Source organism: Taudactylus pleione, unplaced genomic scaffold, assembly GCF_031769625.1.
Source record: "Taudactylus pleione unplaced genomic scaffold, aTauple2 ptg000352l, whole genome shotgun sequence".
Lineage (NCBI taxonomy): Eukaryota > Metazoa > Chordata > Amphibia > Anura > Myobatrachidae > Taudactylus > Taudactylus pleione.
Genome location: NW_028284753.1, coordinates 15,970,001 through 15,983,113, shown reverse-complemented (window position 1 = coordinate 15,983,113; position 13,113 = coordinate 15,970,001). Strand labels below are relative to the sequence as shown.

General features: G+C 45.9%; 2 protein-coding genes across 2 annotated transcripts in view; both read left to right on the top strand.

Moving 5' to 3' along the window:
• The first annotated feature begins 357 nt into the window (after window positions 1-357).
• LOC148508681 (cyclic nucleotide-gated channel alpha-2-like) overlaps window positions 358-13,113 on the top strand; it is a 260,462-nt gene continuing 247,706 nt past the window's right edge. Inside the window, exon 1 of the mRNA XM_088444227.1 lies at window positions 358-377. The gene's annotated coding sequence lies outside the window, so the exon portion shown is untranslated. The remainder of the gene's footprint in view (window positions 378-13,113) is intronic.
• Window positions 6,990-8,240, top strand: LOC148508682 (uncharacterized). The gene has a single exon (XM_088444230.1). The coding sequence runs from the start codon at window positions 6,990-6,992 to the stop codon at window positions 8,238-8,240; it is 1,251 nt and encodes a 416-aa protein (XP_088300356.1).

Here is a 13,113-nt window from a genome sequence, read left to right as displayed (position 1 = left end):
GGTCCCGAGCCCTGTATTTGTTCCATAGGAGTGTTAGGGCCTACAATTAAGGCCATTATTATGCTAAGAACCTCTTTCATGCAATATAGCAATATTATTATTAGGTTTAGCATGGTTAGAGTGTGCACTTGCATTTTTTCTCTTTTTCTGCTTGTAGCACTATTAGTCTCAGCAGGTATCACCTCACATTGTGCATAGCGTGTGTGCAATCTAGGGCCCCTCTCCCTATGCATTCTGAACTATGTGTATGTATTTACACTAGAAGGAAGAGGCTCCTTCTACCTTGATTAGCACCCCTCCCACCTGTTTCTGGGTGTTTTTAATTAGCAAAAAGTCCTTGCACTCCAAGACTGCACATTTAATAAGGCACAGTGAGGGTAAGACCTACTATATATATGCTGTGTGTCAGTTTTGGGTCTAGTATTGGGGCGCAGGGCTCTCTGGGCTGGTGTGGCTGGACTGTTTCATGGCATCATAATGTACACTTTTTCCCCTTCTTTAGTTTGTTTTTTATATATGTAGCACTTCATACACTTTTAATTATAGCCTCTTACTTATGTAAGACTTAACATAGGAGTTTCTTTATAATTCTTTAACCATGACTTGCAATCTCGCACTAGTGTTATGCCATGGGGTGGTTCTGCTGGGTTGGCCTTCGGGGTTTCCCGTGCCCTGTATTTTGGCCATTATTATGTGCTAAGAACCTCTATGATGCAATATAGCAATATTATTATTAGGTTTAGCATGGTTAGAGTGTGCATTTGCATTTTTTCTCTTTGTATGCTTGTAGCATTACTAGTCTCAGCAGGTAGCACCTCACACTGGGGCAGATGTATGAAGCTGTGGAAAGTGATAAAGTGCAGAGTGATAAACGACCAACCAATCAGCTCACAACCAATCAGCTCACAACTGTCCTGTTACAGGCTGTGTTTGAAAAATGACAGGTGGGAGCGGATTGGTTGGTCGTTTATCACTCTGCACTTTATCACTTTCCACAGCTTCATACATCTGCCCCATTGTGCTCAGGGTGTGCACTCTAGGGCCCCTCCCCTATGCACCCTGATAAGATACACCATTTGTATCCAAATTCGTCTAACCAGTGTTGGCGAAACTGCGGTATGGTGGGCACTTTCTTCCACATTTGGTGGGAATGCCCTGTGATCCAGCAGTTTTGGTCACTGGCAGTTAACCTGTCAGCGGTCACCTTCTGCACTGTTCCTAAGGATCCGCTAGTGCTTCTCCTGCAAGGGCCCTTGCGTTCAGAGTCTAAATCTGACAACAAATTGATTACACATATATTTAATGCTTCTAAACTCCTAATAGCCAAACAATAGAAATCCCCTCACCCTCTCACTTCATACTTGCCAACTATCCCTGATTGTCAGGGAGACTCCCTGAAATAGTAGCAATCTCCCTGACTCCCTGAAGAGTCTAGCAATCTCCCTGATTGTACCTTAGTCCCATTATGTAGCTGTTATATAGAAAACACAGATATATATACATTCAAATGGGATCATTAGAATCATGTCCCTGCATTGGTTATAAGGCAAAATGATTCCTATGGCTACATGTATTTTCTGATAAGTATAAGTGTATTTTCATCAATAAATAGATCTTACTAACTGCTTTGGGGCTCATTTACATTTGGTTGTAAATCAATTTCATGCCACACCTCTCAGATGTAGCAGTATACGCCCACTTGAGCTGTTATAGGTGTTTTTTTCACAATCTCCCTGAAATGCATTTTCAAAAGTAGACAAATATGTCCCACTTACTCTGCCCTTCCTGACCGGTTATAGTACATCTCCTCTATGAAGTATATAACCTCCCTTTTAAACAATACTCTCTCTACAGATCATCAGATATGGTGCCCTTGCTTTACTTCCAGAAATTAACTATGCCAGGAGTACATCCGTTCTTCTGTCTTACTATTGTTCATGTTTTTCGGGAACTGTCCCACTGTTCCAACTGCGGGACGAAGTGTTCCACCGGTGGTCGGGATGTTGGGCACCTCACAGCCGCAGCTGTGTGGCAGTGCCGGCACCTGGGAACAAGAATGGATGCCAAGCATGTGCAGCCCAGCTACTGACTTAGTGTTGGGCTCGCCCCCAGCCTGACGTTGAATGGGAGGCATGCCGTACAGGCACGCCCCCAAATAACGTCATTTAGGGGGCGTGGTTTATGGTAATTAGGTCACACCACTTTTGGCCTTGCACGGCTTGGCCATGCTCGAGAGTTGAGCGTAGGAGTCCCTCGCCGCATAGGGCGCGGCTAGGGCTGGAGCTGGCCCTGTGTGGGGGCAGTGTGATCTGTACGGGGGCTGTGTGTGGGACCAGGGGCAGTGATATGTAAGGAAGGGGGGGCAGTTTGGGCCCGGGGCAGTGTGATCTGTAAGGGGGACAGGCTGTTTGTAGACCCAGGCAAGGACGCCGAGAGGGGAGAGCGGGTACTAATTACCTGGGCCCTGGCTTGATGAAGGGTCCTGGCGGGGGTCTGGGTCCACCGACTGCCTTCCTCCCTCTTATCTGTCAGAAGCCAGTGCCTCTCCAGCCCAGCACATGCTGCTGTGTGCTGAGCTGCACTGGGGCCATGGGCGTGGGTACTTTTTACCTGGGCCCAGGCTTGATGGAGAGGCCTGGCGGGGGCCATGTCTGCTGCCCCTCTCTCCCTCTTACCTATCAGCAGCCAGTGGCTCTAAAGCACAGCACACGTTGCTGTTTGCTGAGCAGCAGTGTGGCCAGGCCTACCCAGATTAGGCCATGCCCTGAAACTAATGGGATGGCTTTCTACAGGCCCAGGCCTGGAAGCAGTGTGATCTGTAAGTAAGAGCCTGTGTGTGTGCATGGCAGAAGTATGATCTGAAAGGAAGTGGGTTGTGTGTGGGGGCAGTGTCCTCAGTGATGGGGTTTGTGTTTTGAGGGCAACAATGTGATCTGAGAAGGGGCTGTGTGTGAGACCAGTGTAATCTGTAGGAAGGGGCTGTGTGTGGGAGCAGGGCGATCTGTGGGGGAGGCAGTGTGATCTTTGAAGGGACAGTGATATATGAAGGGGGGTAGTGTGATATGCAGGTCCGGCAACAGGGGGAGACAAAGGGGACACCAGTAACAGGCCCCGAGGTTCAGACGGGCCCCGAGGATTCAGGGACAGAAAAAAATGGGTCTGCAACACCTACTTTTTAAACGGCTGTGCTGCTGTAGACAGGAATCATACAGTGGCAACAGCCAGCAGCAGTCCAGGAGTAGCTCCTCCCACTGTCACCCTTCCTTCCTCCAAGTCAAAACACCGGTCACACTGACATGCGGAGGCCGGTGTATGTTCCTCCTGGAGCAGCATTCCCGCCTGCCTGCACCCAGCTCCAGCAAGCAGCAACGAAAGCAACCCTCCTGATTCCTATTCGTCTCCTCTCCCATCGGCTTGTTTTCCATCTCCCCATCACTACACTCCTCCCGCGGCAGCCCTGAACCCCCCCCACTCGTGGCACCCCTGACCCCCTCCCCATTGGGGAACCTCTGCCTCCCCTACTCGCGGCACACCTGACCCCCCCGCCCCACTCGCGGCATCCCCGACCCCCCCTCCCCTGATCTCCCCCATCCACACATTCCACATTGTGCCGGCCATACACGGTAAGATTTTTCATACCATGTGCACAATTTCGATCGATCACAACGATCAATTGTGCACATTGTGTGTGATTTGGCATTCTGTATGACGGCGATGCGTGTCCCCGCCGTCGTACATCGGCATCATAGATCTTATGGAAAATCCATAAGATCTGCGATTCGTCATGCTGTTAAATAGGTAAACAAAGCATCTTGTAAGATGCATCGTTTACCATTCACAGCAGCATGCGATGCATCAGGCTGAACTTGACAATGTACCGAGGTGTTGTACCTTTTCAAATCGCCCCATGTATGGCCCGCACAAGTCCTCCTCTTTAAGTGGTAAAGTCTCTCAGGTACGTAATTGTTATTGTAATTTTTTTTATCATATATACTGTATGTATATGTGTGTGTATATACAGTACATATGTATATATATATATATATATATATATATATATAGTGTTCCTCTAGCTCCGGCAGCAGGCAGGGCGCCGGAGCTAGAGAGGGCAATCTTCTGCGCACGCGCGCCCGAAAAGGGGGCGTGGTTATGGAAAGGGGGCGTGTCTATAAGACGCGTCCCCTTTTCATCATACTTGGGGGCGTGCCCGGCGCTTACGGACATGCCGGGCAGCCCCCAAGCGCTGCAGAAAGGGAGAATAGACGCCGGGCGCATGCGCCCGGCGTCTATTCTCCGGCGGTGACCGGGTCACCGCCTGTTTGTCCACCCGCGGGACACTGCGTCCCGCGGGTGAGAACGGCTCCCGCAGGCTGTTAGGGCAGGGCGCTTTTTGCCCTCCTCCTGGAGGGCAGGGTGCTATATATATATATAGGTTGAGTCTCCCATATCCAAATATTCCGAAATACGGAATATTTTCAGCATGACTGAGATAATGAAACCTTTGATATTTGATGGTTTAATTAACATAAACTTTGTCTAAGGCACAAATTATTAAAATATTGTATAAAATAACCTTCAGGCTGTGCATATAAGGTGTATATGAAACATAAATGAATTTCATGTATGTACACAAACTTTTTTTGATGCACAAAATTATAAAAAATATTGTATAAAATGACCTGCAGGCTGTGTGTATAAGGTGTACATAACACATAAATGCATTCTGTGTATATATTGGGGTCCCATTCCCAAGATATTTCATTATGATATGCAATTATTCCAAAATACGGAATATTCCGTTATCCAAAATAACCCTGGTCCCAAGCATTTTGCATATGGGAGACTCAACCTGTATATATATATATATGTATGTATGCGTATATATATGTATGCATATATATACTGTGTATATATATATATATATATATATCTATATGTATATATACGTATATATATATATGTGTGTGTGTGTGTATATACTGTGTGTGTCTTTTTGTTTATGATGATTCGACTCTGCCTTTTCTGATTAAAAACCATGTTCATGAGACTATATTATCGATTGTGGGAGTAATAACGAGACTGCTGCGTGCTGCTTGGATACTTATCACCTTTCTGTGTGAACGATTAATTGCTGCATCTTAAAGATGGCTGATACTGCTGAAAATCTTCAACCCAGAATTGTGTTGGAACGGGGCTCTGTTCACAGTTACTCCGAGTCTGAGGCTGAAAGTATTTTGTTCACTGACAATCCAAGCGACCATATTCCAGCTCCTTCAATACATGATTTATTCAATGATCTGGTACGGCTAAAGAAACGTGAGATTGATTTCTTTTATCATGGGTTGACACTGTCTAATTATTACAAGGAGAAAAAAATCCCCCGTGGTTTTAGAGTAAAGAATATTCCCACGATTGGACGGAATAATGTTGATTTTTGTAAGAAATGGACATCGATTTTGAACAAATGTTCGTTCGACCTACTGTTATTAGTGATCGAGGAATCTAAAAGGGAGATTGATGTGGCTAAAGAAAAAATCACTTTATTTGAAAATATTCATCTGTCAACTTTAACGAGTGATAATCAATGTGATTGGCTAGCTAAATTAGCTTCCCAATTAGATTTATATAAAAATGATCTTATCAGATTTAAGAGCGAGAAGAAAAAGAAGGTGGGTCTCGATTACGAGCACCAGAGGGTATATAATTGGCTAACTGGAGCTTATTCTAAATCTGACAAACGTCCTTTGTTTAGACGCACTCTTGATAGATCAAGATTTGACACCTCAGATGATACAGTTATGACTGAAAGTGATACAGATGCCGCCACAAGATCTCGATCTAAAGGTCGAGGTGAAGCTACAGTGGGTAAACGCGCTAAAGCGCGTTTTTTAGATCTTGGCCCCATCGTACCCGCCGAAGTAAGCAGAACCAAAGGGAGAGGAAGACCACCCAGCGGTCGCAGGATCTAGTCTTTAATTTGTCCAATAGGACATTGACTGACTGTGAACTTTCAGTTTTGAGTAGGGGCTTATCATTCGTTCCGACGGTACCCTTTGATAAAATACAGTGGAAAAAAGAGTCTTATATGTTGAATAGGAGTATTAAGATCAAAGAGCATTTTTCAGACAAGGCATCTAGGGTGCCTGATTTGCCTCCACAACTTCTCAGATTGCAGGAAAGATCCTCTTTTGATCCAGTCAGTAATAATGCGTCCATAAAAACTTTTTCACGTCTATTGGACAGAGCCGTACTGGACAATCCTAATTGTCATAAACCTAAGTATTGGAATTTAAATAAAGATGAGCTAATTGCCTTAAAGAATTTATCAGTGTACGATGATGTGGTTTTCCGCCAAGCGGACAAAGGCGGGGCTATTGTAGTGTTGAATTTGTGTGATTATAAGGAGGAGGCTATGCGACAGCTCAGCGATGTCACCACTTATAAGAAATTGTCACAAGATCCTACGTGTGAATTTAAAAGAGAGCTGGATAGTGTGTTGTCTCTGGCTTGTTCACAGGGTTTAATCTCACCATCGATTAAAAAAGCTTTGGAGGTCAAATTTCCTATTAGACCTCTTTTATATCTAACCCCCTTAAATTCACAAAGATCCGGTTAAGCCTCCGGGCAGACCGATCATCGCAGCCCGCGGTTCTTTGTTTCAGACCGTGTCCACCTATCTTGATGCTATTTTGCAACCATGTGTTCAAGCCAGACCTACTTATTTGAAGGATACTAACAGCTTATTAATTGCATTAACTTCATTGACGGGGTTACCTACGGATTGTATTCTGTGCTCAGTTGACGTATGCAGTTTATACACATGTATCCCCCATTGTGATGGTCTCAAGGCCACCAAAATGTTGATTACGAATAATCCACACTACAAAGGTCCTTCCATTGAGTTGTTTTTGGAGCTTTTGGAGTTGGTGTTGACACGTAACTACTTTACATTTGATGGGTCGTACTATTTACAGGTGTCGGGCTGTGCGATGGGATCCAATGTGGCCCCATCGTACGCCAACGCTTTTATGTTCGCCATAGAACAGGATGTGTTTTTTTCTGACTCCCTCGTAGCTAGTAACATTAGAGCTTTCTTTCGCTATATAGACGATCTATTTATTGTATGGAGAGGTCCCCAACAAGCTTTTGTAGATCTAATTGAGAACCATAATAGGTTAAATAACCCTGTCAAGTTTACATACACGACTGACACAAAGTCCGTGAATTTTTTGGATGTCACCATCACGAATAGTGGAGGCAATTTAGTTCTTTCACTGTTTGAAAAATCCACAGATAGAAATAACATACTGCTGGCTCAGAGTGCGCATCCTATCCCTCTTAAGAATGCCCTTCCTTTTTCTCAGTTTTTACGTGCATTGAGAATCGCAAGGAATAGAGAGGAAGGTATTAGTCAGCTGGATGCTATGTATGACAAATTCTTAGAGAGAGGGTACACTACAACTATTCTTAATTGTGCCAAGGCGAAAGCTTTAGCTATACCAATCGATAGATTGTTGTTGTTCAATTCTAAAAAAGAAAGCAATCTGAGCAACAAACACTTGTGGGTGAATCAATTCAACCATATGAGTCCTGTTATCAACAAACAGGCCAAAATGTTATGGCCTATTATTTCAACTGACAATGTTCTAAAACCATTGCAGAATACTAAGATTATGACCTGTTACCGTAGAGGTAAGAATCTGAGGGACTTTCTGGTACACAATGATGTAACTTCTTTGGGTAAAACTAACATCAAAGGTAGTACATTCTTGGGCACTCCAAAATTGGGGTGTTTTAAGTGTCTTAATTGTACCACCTGTCGTTCTTTACAGACAGGCTCAGTATTTTTTCATCCCTATACTGGTAAGAAGTACAACATTCGTTATTTTTTGACATGCACAACTAAGTTTATAGTTTATGTTATTACATGCCCGTGCTCCAAAGTTTATGTAGGTAAGACAGAATGTACCCTCAGAGAAAGGATGGCGCAGCATCGTTCTGCCATTCGTGCAGCACTAGTTACAGGCACTAGTGAGCAGCCTGTGGCCAGGCATTTTGCTGCAGAACAACATAATCTTTCAACTTTGCGCTATCGTATCATAGATCACGTACCTCCCCTAGAGAGGGGGGGCGACAGAGCATGTAGATTACTGCAATGTGAATCTCAGTGGATTATGCGATTGGACTCTCTTTCCCCACGTGGTTTGAATGAGACTCTGGGTTTACATTGTTTTATCTAGTGATTTCCTATGCATTTAACTGAAAATTGGGTTATGTTATATCCATTATACTAGTATGTCAGCAGTATACCTCTTATTTATTAGATCGGTTATCATGTAAGGCACAGTTTGTTGCACTGATTGACAATGTTTATATTTCACATATATCTACATCGTGTTTTGATTGTTATCGGCAGTTTTTACCATGTAGTTTGATCATGTTCATTTATTTGTGCCCCTTTAAAGGTATCGATGGTATCTATTTAACTATCGATTGTCTGGTAAACAGTGATACAGTTTTTGATAATTCCATGCAGTCACATTGTAACTATCTTATTGTGGTATCGTTGTCATGTGTTATTTGTAATGTTGTTTTGTCTCTACTGTGGGTTTCTATAACAACGGGGGTATGTGACGTCACTTCCGGTCTCCGTCACTTCCGGTTTCGGGACCGCGAGTCGGCGTCGCTGATGGGTTTGTCTTGTATTTATAGTGGTAAGTGTAATGTGTCTTTGTATGTTATGTTGGCTTGACAAAAGCGCGAAATAAAGCGCTGAAACGTTGTTTATACTATGCACTGACTTGTGTGCTGTTTTTTACGGAGTGCCGCCATTCGAACGATATATATATATATATATATATATATATATATTAGGGATGAGCGGGTTCGGTTCCCTGAGAACCGAACCCACCCGAACTTCGGGGATCCGGGGCGATCCGAGCCCAAGCTCGGATCTCCCTGTCTGCCCCGGATCCCTCTCCCGAGGCAAAACCTCGAGATCTGCTGTCGGATCTCGAGGTTTTGCCTCGAGCGGCCATTTAAAAAAAAATGCCTTTGCCTTTAATGGGCAAAGTGCTGATTGGCTGACAGAGCCGTCTGTCACGGCTCTCAGCCAATCAGCATTATGGTGCTCATTTGCATGTAGCACGGACTCGTGAGATCCGTGCTACATGCATCTGTGTGATTGACAGTGACACAGAGCACAGATGGGTCAGTGAGACCCGTCTGTGCTGCTGTGTATTTCAATGACACAGATGCACGCACGGACCAGGAGATCCGTGCTACTTGCATCTGTGTCATTGACACAGAGCACTGATGGGTCCGTGAGACCCGTCTGTGCTGCTGTGGTAAATAAAAAAAAAAAAACCTGTGTAAAAAGAGAAAAAAATGGCGTCCTCCCCCCCAAAAAAAGAGCAACCAGCCCCGGGCATTAGTGACCCAGTGCTGGGTGTGCTTAAATACAGGGGACAAACGACATAGGGGTCCCCTGTACTTAAACACAACCAGCACCGGGCTAGTCAGAACCAGAGCTGGTTGCCAAAATACGGGGGACAAACGACGTAGGGGTCCCCCGTATTCTGCGCAACCAGCTCTGGGCTCTGATCCGGTCCTGGTTCTGGAAATACAGGGGAAAAAAATGAGTAGGGTTCCCCTGTATGTTCCAGAACCAGCACTGGACTTTTTCTAGCGGGGGGCTGATGCCACAGCCAGGGGAGCCCTTTCACCGGGCCCCCCAGCCGCAGCATCAGCCCTGACCGCTAGTCAGCCCAGGCCGGGGATCCCTGGAGAGCTGGGGACCCCCCCCAATAAAGGGGTCACCCTCTCCAGGGCACCCCAGGCCCAGGCTGATAGCCCGGGGCTATCCCCGCCACCCCTGGTGGCGGTGGGTGGCGGGTTGATTGTGTGGTGTGGTGTAAATAAAGAATATCAAACATTGTCTTTACAAGTAGAACTGCAAGTCCCAGCAAGCCTGCCCCGCATGCTGGTACTTGGAGAACCACAAGTACCAGCATGCAGGGCATTAAGGGCCCACTAGTACCTGTAGTTCACCTGTAAAAAAATGTTTAAAAAAAACACAGGACACACACACCGTCACAGTATAAGTTTATTAAACATACATACACACACACACATGTACACATACTCACCTATGTAACCTGTAGCATCGGTCCACTTGTCCGGTAAAGTATCCATAGGGGACCTGTGAAAAAAAACATACTCACCATCTCCTATGCGAGGTTCTGTCCTCTTCGTTCCAAAGTAGGCATCCCCGGACTTGGCAAAAAAACAAAACGAAAACGCGATCCACGAACTTAGTACCGTTCTATAGAACGGTACTTCCCGAATGAGAGCTTAGCGGCGGGGTATCACCATGGAAACCCCGCTGCTAAGCGTTCATTGGCTGAGAGAGGCCATCTCCCGTCTCTCAGCCAATGAACGGCTCCCTCCATTGTAGTCAATGCTGGGAGACCGCAGGGTTGGTTATTAAAGTTTACCCTGCGGTTCCCACCATTGACTACAATGGAGGGAGCCGTTCATTGGCTGAGAGACGGGAGATGACCTCTCTCAGCCAATGAACGCTTAGCAGCGGGGTTTCCATGGTGATACCCCGCCGCTAAGCTCTCATTCGGGAAGTACCGTTCTATAGAACGGTACTAAGTTCGTGGATCGCGTTTTCGTTTTTTTTTTTTGCCAAGTCCGGGGATGCCTACTTTGGAACGAAGAGGACAGAACCTCGCATAGGAGATGGTGAGTATGTTTTTTTTCACAGGTCCCCTATGGATACTTTACCGGACAAGTGGACCGATGCTACAGGGTTACATAGGTGAGTATGTGTACATGTGTGTGTGTGTGTGTGTGTGTATGTATGTTTAATAAACTTATACTGTCACGGTGTGTGTGTCCTGTGTTTTTTTTAAACATTTTTTTACAGGTGAACTACAGGTACTAGTGGGCCCTTAATGCCCTGCATGCTGGTACTTGTGGTTCTCCAAGTACCAGCATGCGGGGCAGGCTAGCTGGGACTTGCAGTTCTACTTGTAAAGACAATGTTTGATATTCTTTATTTACACCACACCACACAATCAACCCGCCACCCACCGCCACCAGGGGTGGCGGGGATAGCCCCGGGCTATCAGCCTGGGCCTGGGGTGCCCTGGAGAGGGTGACCCCTTTATTGGGGGGGTCCCCAGCTCTCCAGGGATCCCCGGCCTGGGCTGACTAGCGGTCAGGGTTGATGCTGCGGCTGGGGGGCCCGGTGAAAGGGCTCCCCTGGCTGTGGCATCAGCCCCCCGCTAGAAAAAGTCCAGTGCTGGTTCTGGAACATACAGGGGAACCCTACTCATTTTTTGTCCCCTATATTTCCAGAACCAGGACCGGATCAGAGCCCAGAGCTGGTTGCGCAGAATACAGGGGACCCCTACGTCGTTTGTCCCCCGTATTTTGGCAACCAGCGCTGGTTCTGACTAGCCCGGTGCTGGTTGTGCTTAAGTACAGGGGACCCCTACGTCGTTTGTCCCCTGTATTTAAGCACACCCAGCACTGGGTTACTAATGCCCGGGGCTGGTTGCTCTTTTTTGGGGGGGTGCACGCCATTTTTTTCTTTTTTTACACAGGTTTTTTTTTTTTTTTTTTACCACAGCAGCACAGACGGGTCTCACGGACCTGTCATTGCTCTGTGCCAATCACACAGATGCATGTAGCACGGATCTCCCGGGTTCGTGCTACATGCAAATGGGCACCATAACGCTGATTGGCTTCCTGTCTGCCACTGCAGTGCCACTCCTAGATGGGCCACGTGTTTGTGCCGCCCCCTTGTGTCGCTTAGCATAGTCATCCAGCTTCCTCGGTACAACCTTTTGGCCTAAAAACAATATTGTGAGGTGTGAGGTGTTCAGAATAGAGTGGAAATGAGTGGAAATTAATGTTATTGGGGTTATTAATAGCGTAGGAACAAAAAAAGGCCCATTTATGTGATTTTAGCGGTTTTTTTTTATTTTTTAAGAAAAAATCCAGATCCAAAACACAAAACCCAGAACCCAAAACACGGAAGGGTGGTTTTGGCAAAACCAATCCAGATCCAAAACACGAAGAAAGATCCAGATCCAAAACCAAAACACAAAACACGAAAAGTGTCCGGTGCACACCCCTAATATATATATATATATATATATATATATAGTGTTCATTCTAGCTCCGGCGGCAGGCAGGGTGCCGGAGCTAGAGAGGGCATCTTTGTGCATGCGCCCAAGAAGGGGGCGTGTCCATTGAAAAGGGGGCGTGTCTATAAGACGCGTCCCCTTTTCGTCATACTTGGTGGTATGCCCGGCACTTACGGATACGCCGGGCAACCCCCAAGCGCTGCAGACGGAGAATAGATGCCGGGCGCATTCTGTGACCCCTTCTTCAGGAACACACATCATGAAGTGGGGGGTCACAGAACCCCAAAACATTGAATAAACACGGTTGTTTACACCAGTTTGAAGAATCCCTGTAGTGCCACTTGGTGTTTCTTGTGTATCATGTGGCATTGCCCTACGTGGTGGGCACCCTGGGCAAGGTATTGGCCCGCTGTGGTCAGCAGAGTGCCGGTCAAATATTGTGTATATATATATAATATATATATATTTTATGAATGCCCTTTAGACGCTATTTTGCGGTGCAAGTCGCATTAGAAAGAATTGCTTTCCAGTCTAATCATGTGGTTCCAAAGCACAAAAGTTATTTATGTAAAAAGGGGTAACATGATGTAAGTTTAACAATTAGAGTAAAAAGCAATAACTATACAATAAGTACAGCCGATACATACCCGTGCGCACTGGTCCCAGTATACAGTCATTCAGTCCAGAAGTCTGCAGTCGCAAAGAAGATGTCTGTACACTGGGGTCAGGACACAAGCCTATACACCTTACAGGTTACAGAGATAACAAAGGGACAAGTTGGCAGGTTTTCATTGGTTCTTGCTTCTGGTCAATCTGGTCATTGGTCAGTTCATACGGTGTCATCAGGGGTATGTGTCAGTCCTCCAAAGGTCACATTGTGTAGCTTCCCGACGAAGAACTGGTTAAAACTGGCTACAACACTGCATACAAGTAATAACATTCTACTCAATAA

Excerpts from the sequence above, each read along its gene's own strand:
- LOC148508682 (XM_088444230.1), top strand. The coding sequence starts at position 6,990 with ATGGGATCCAATGTGGCCCCATCGTACGCCAACGCTTTTATGTTCGCC.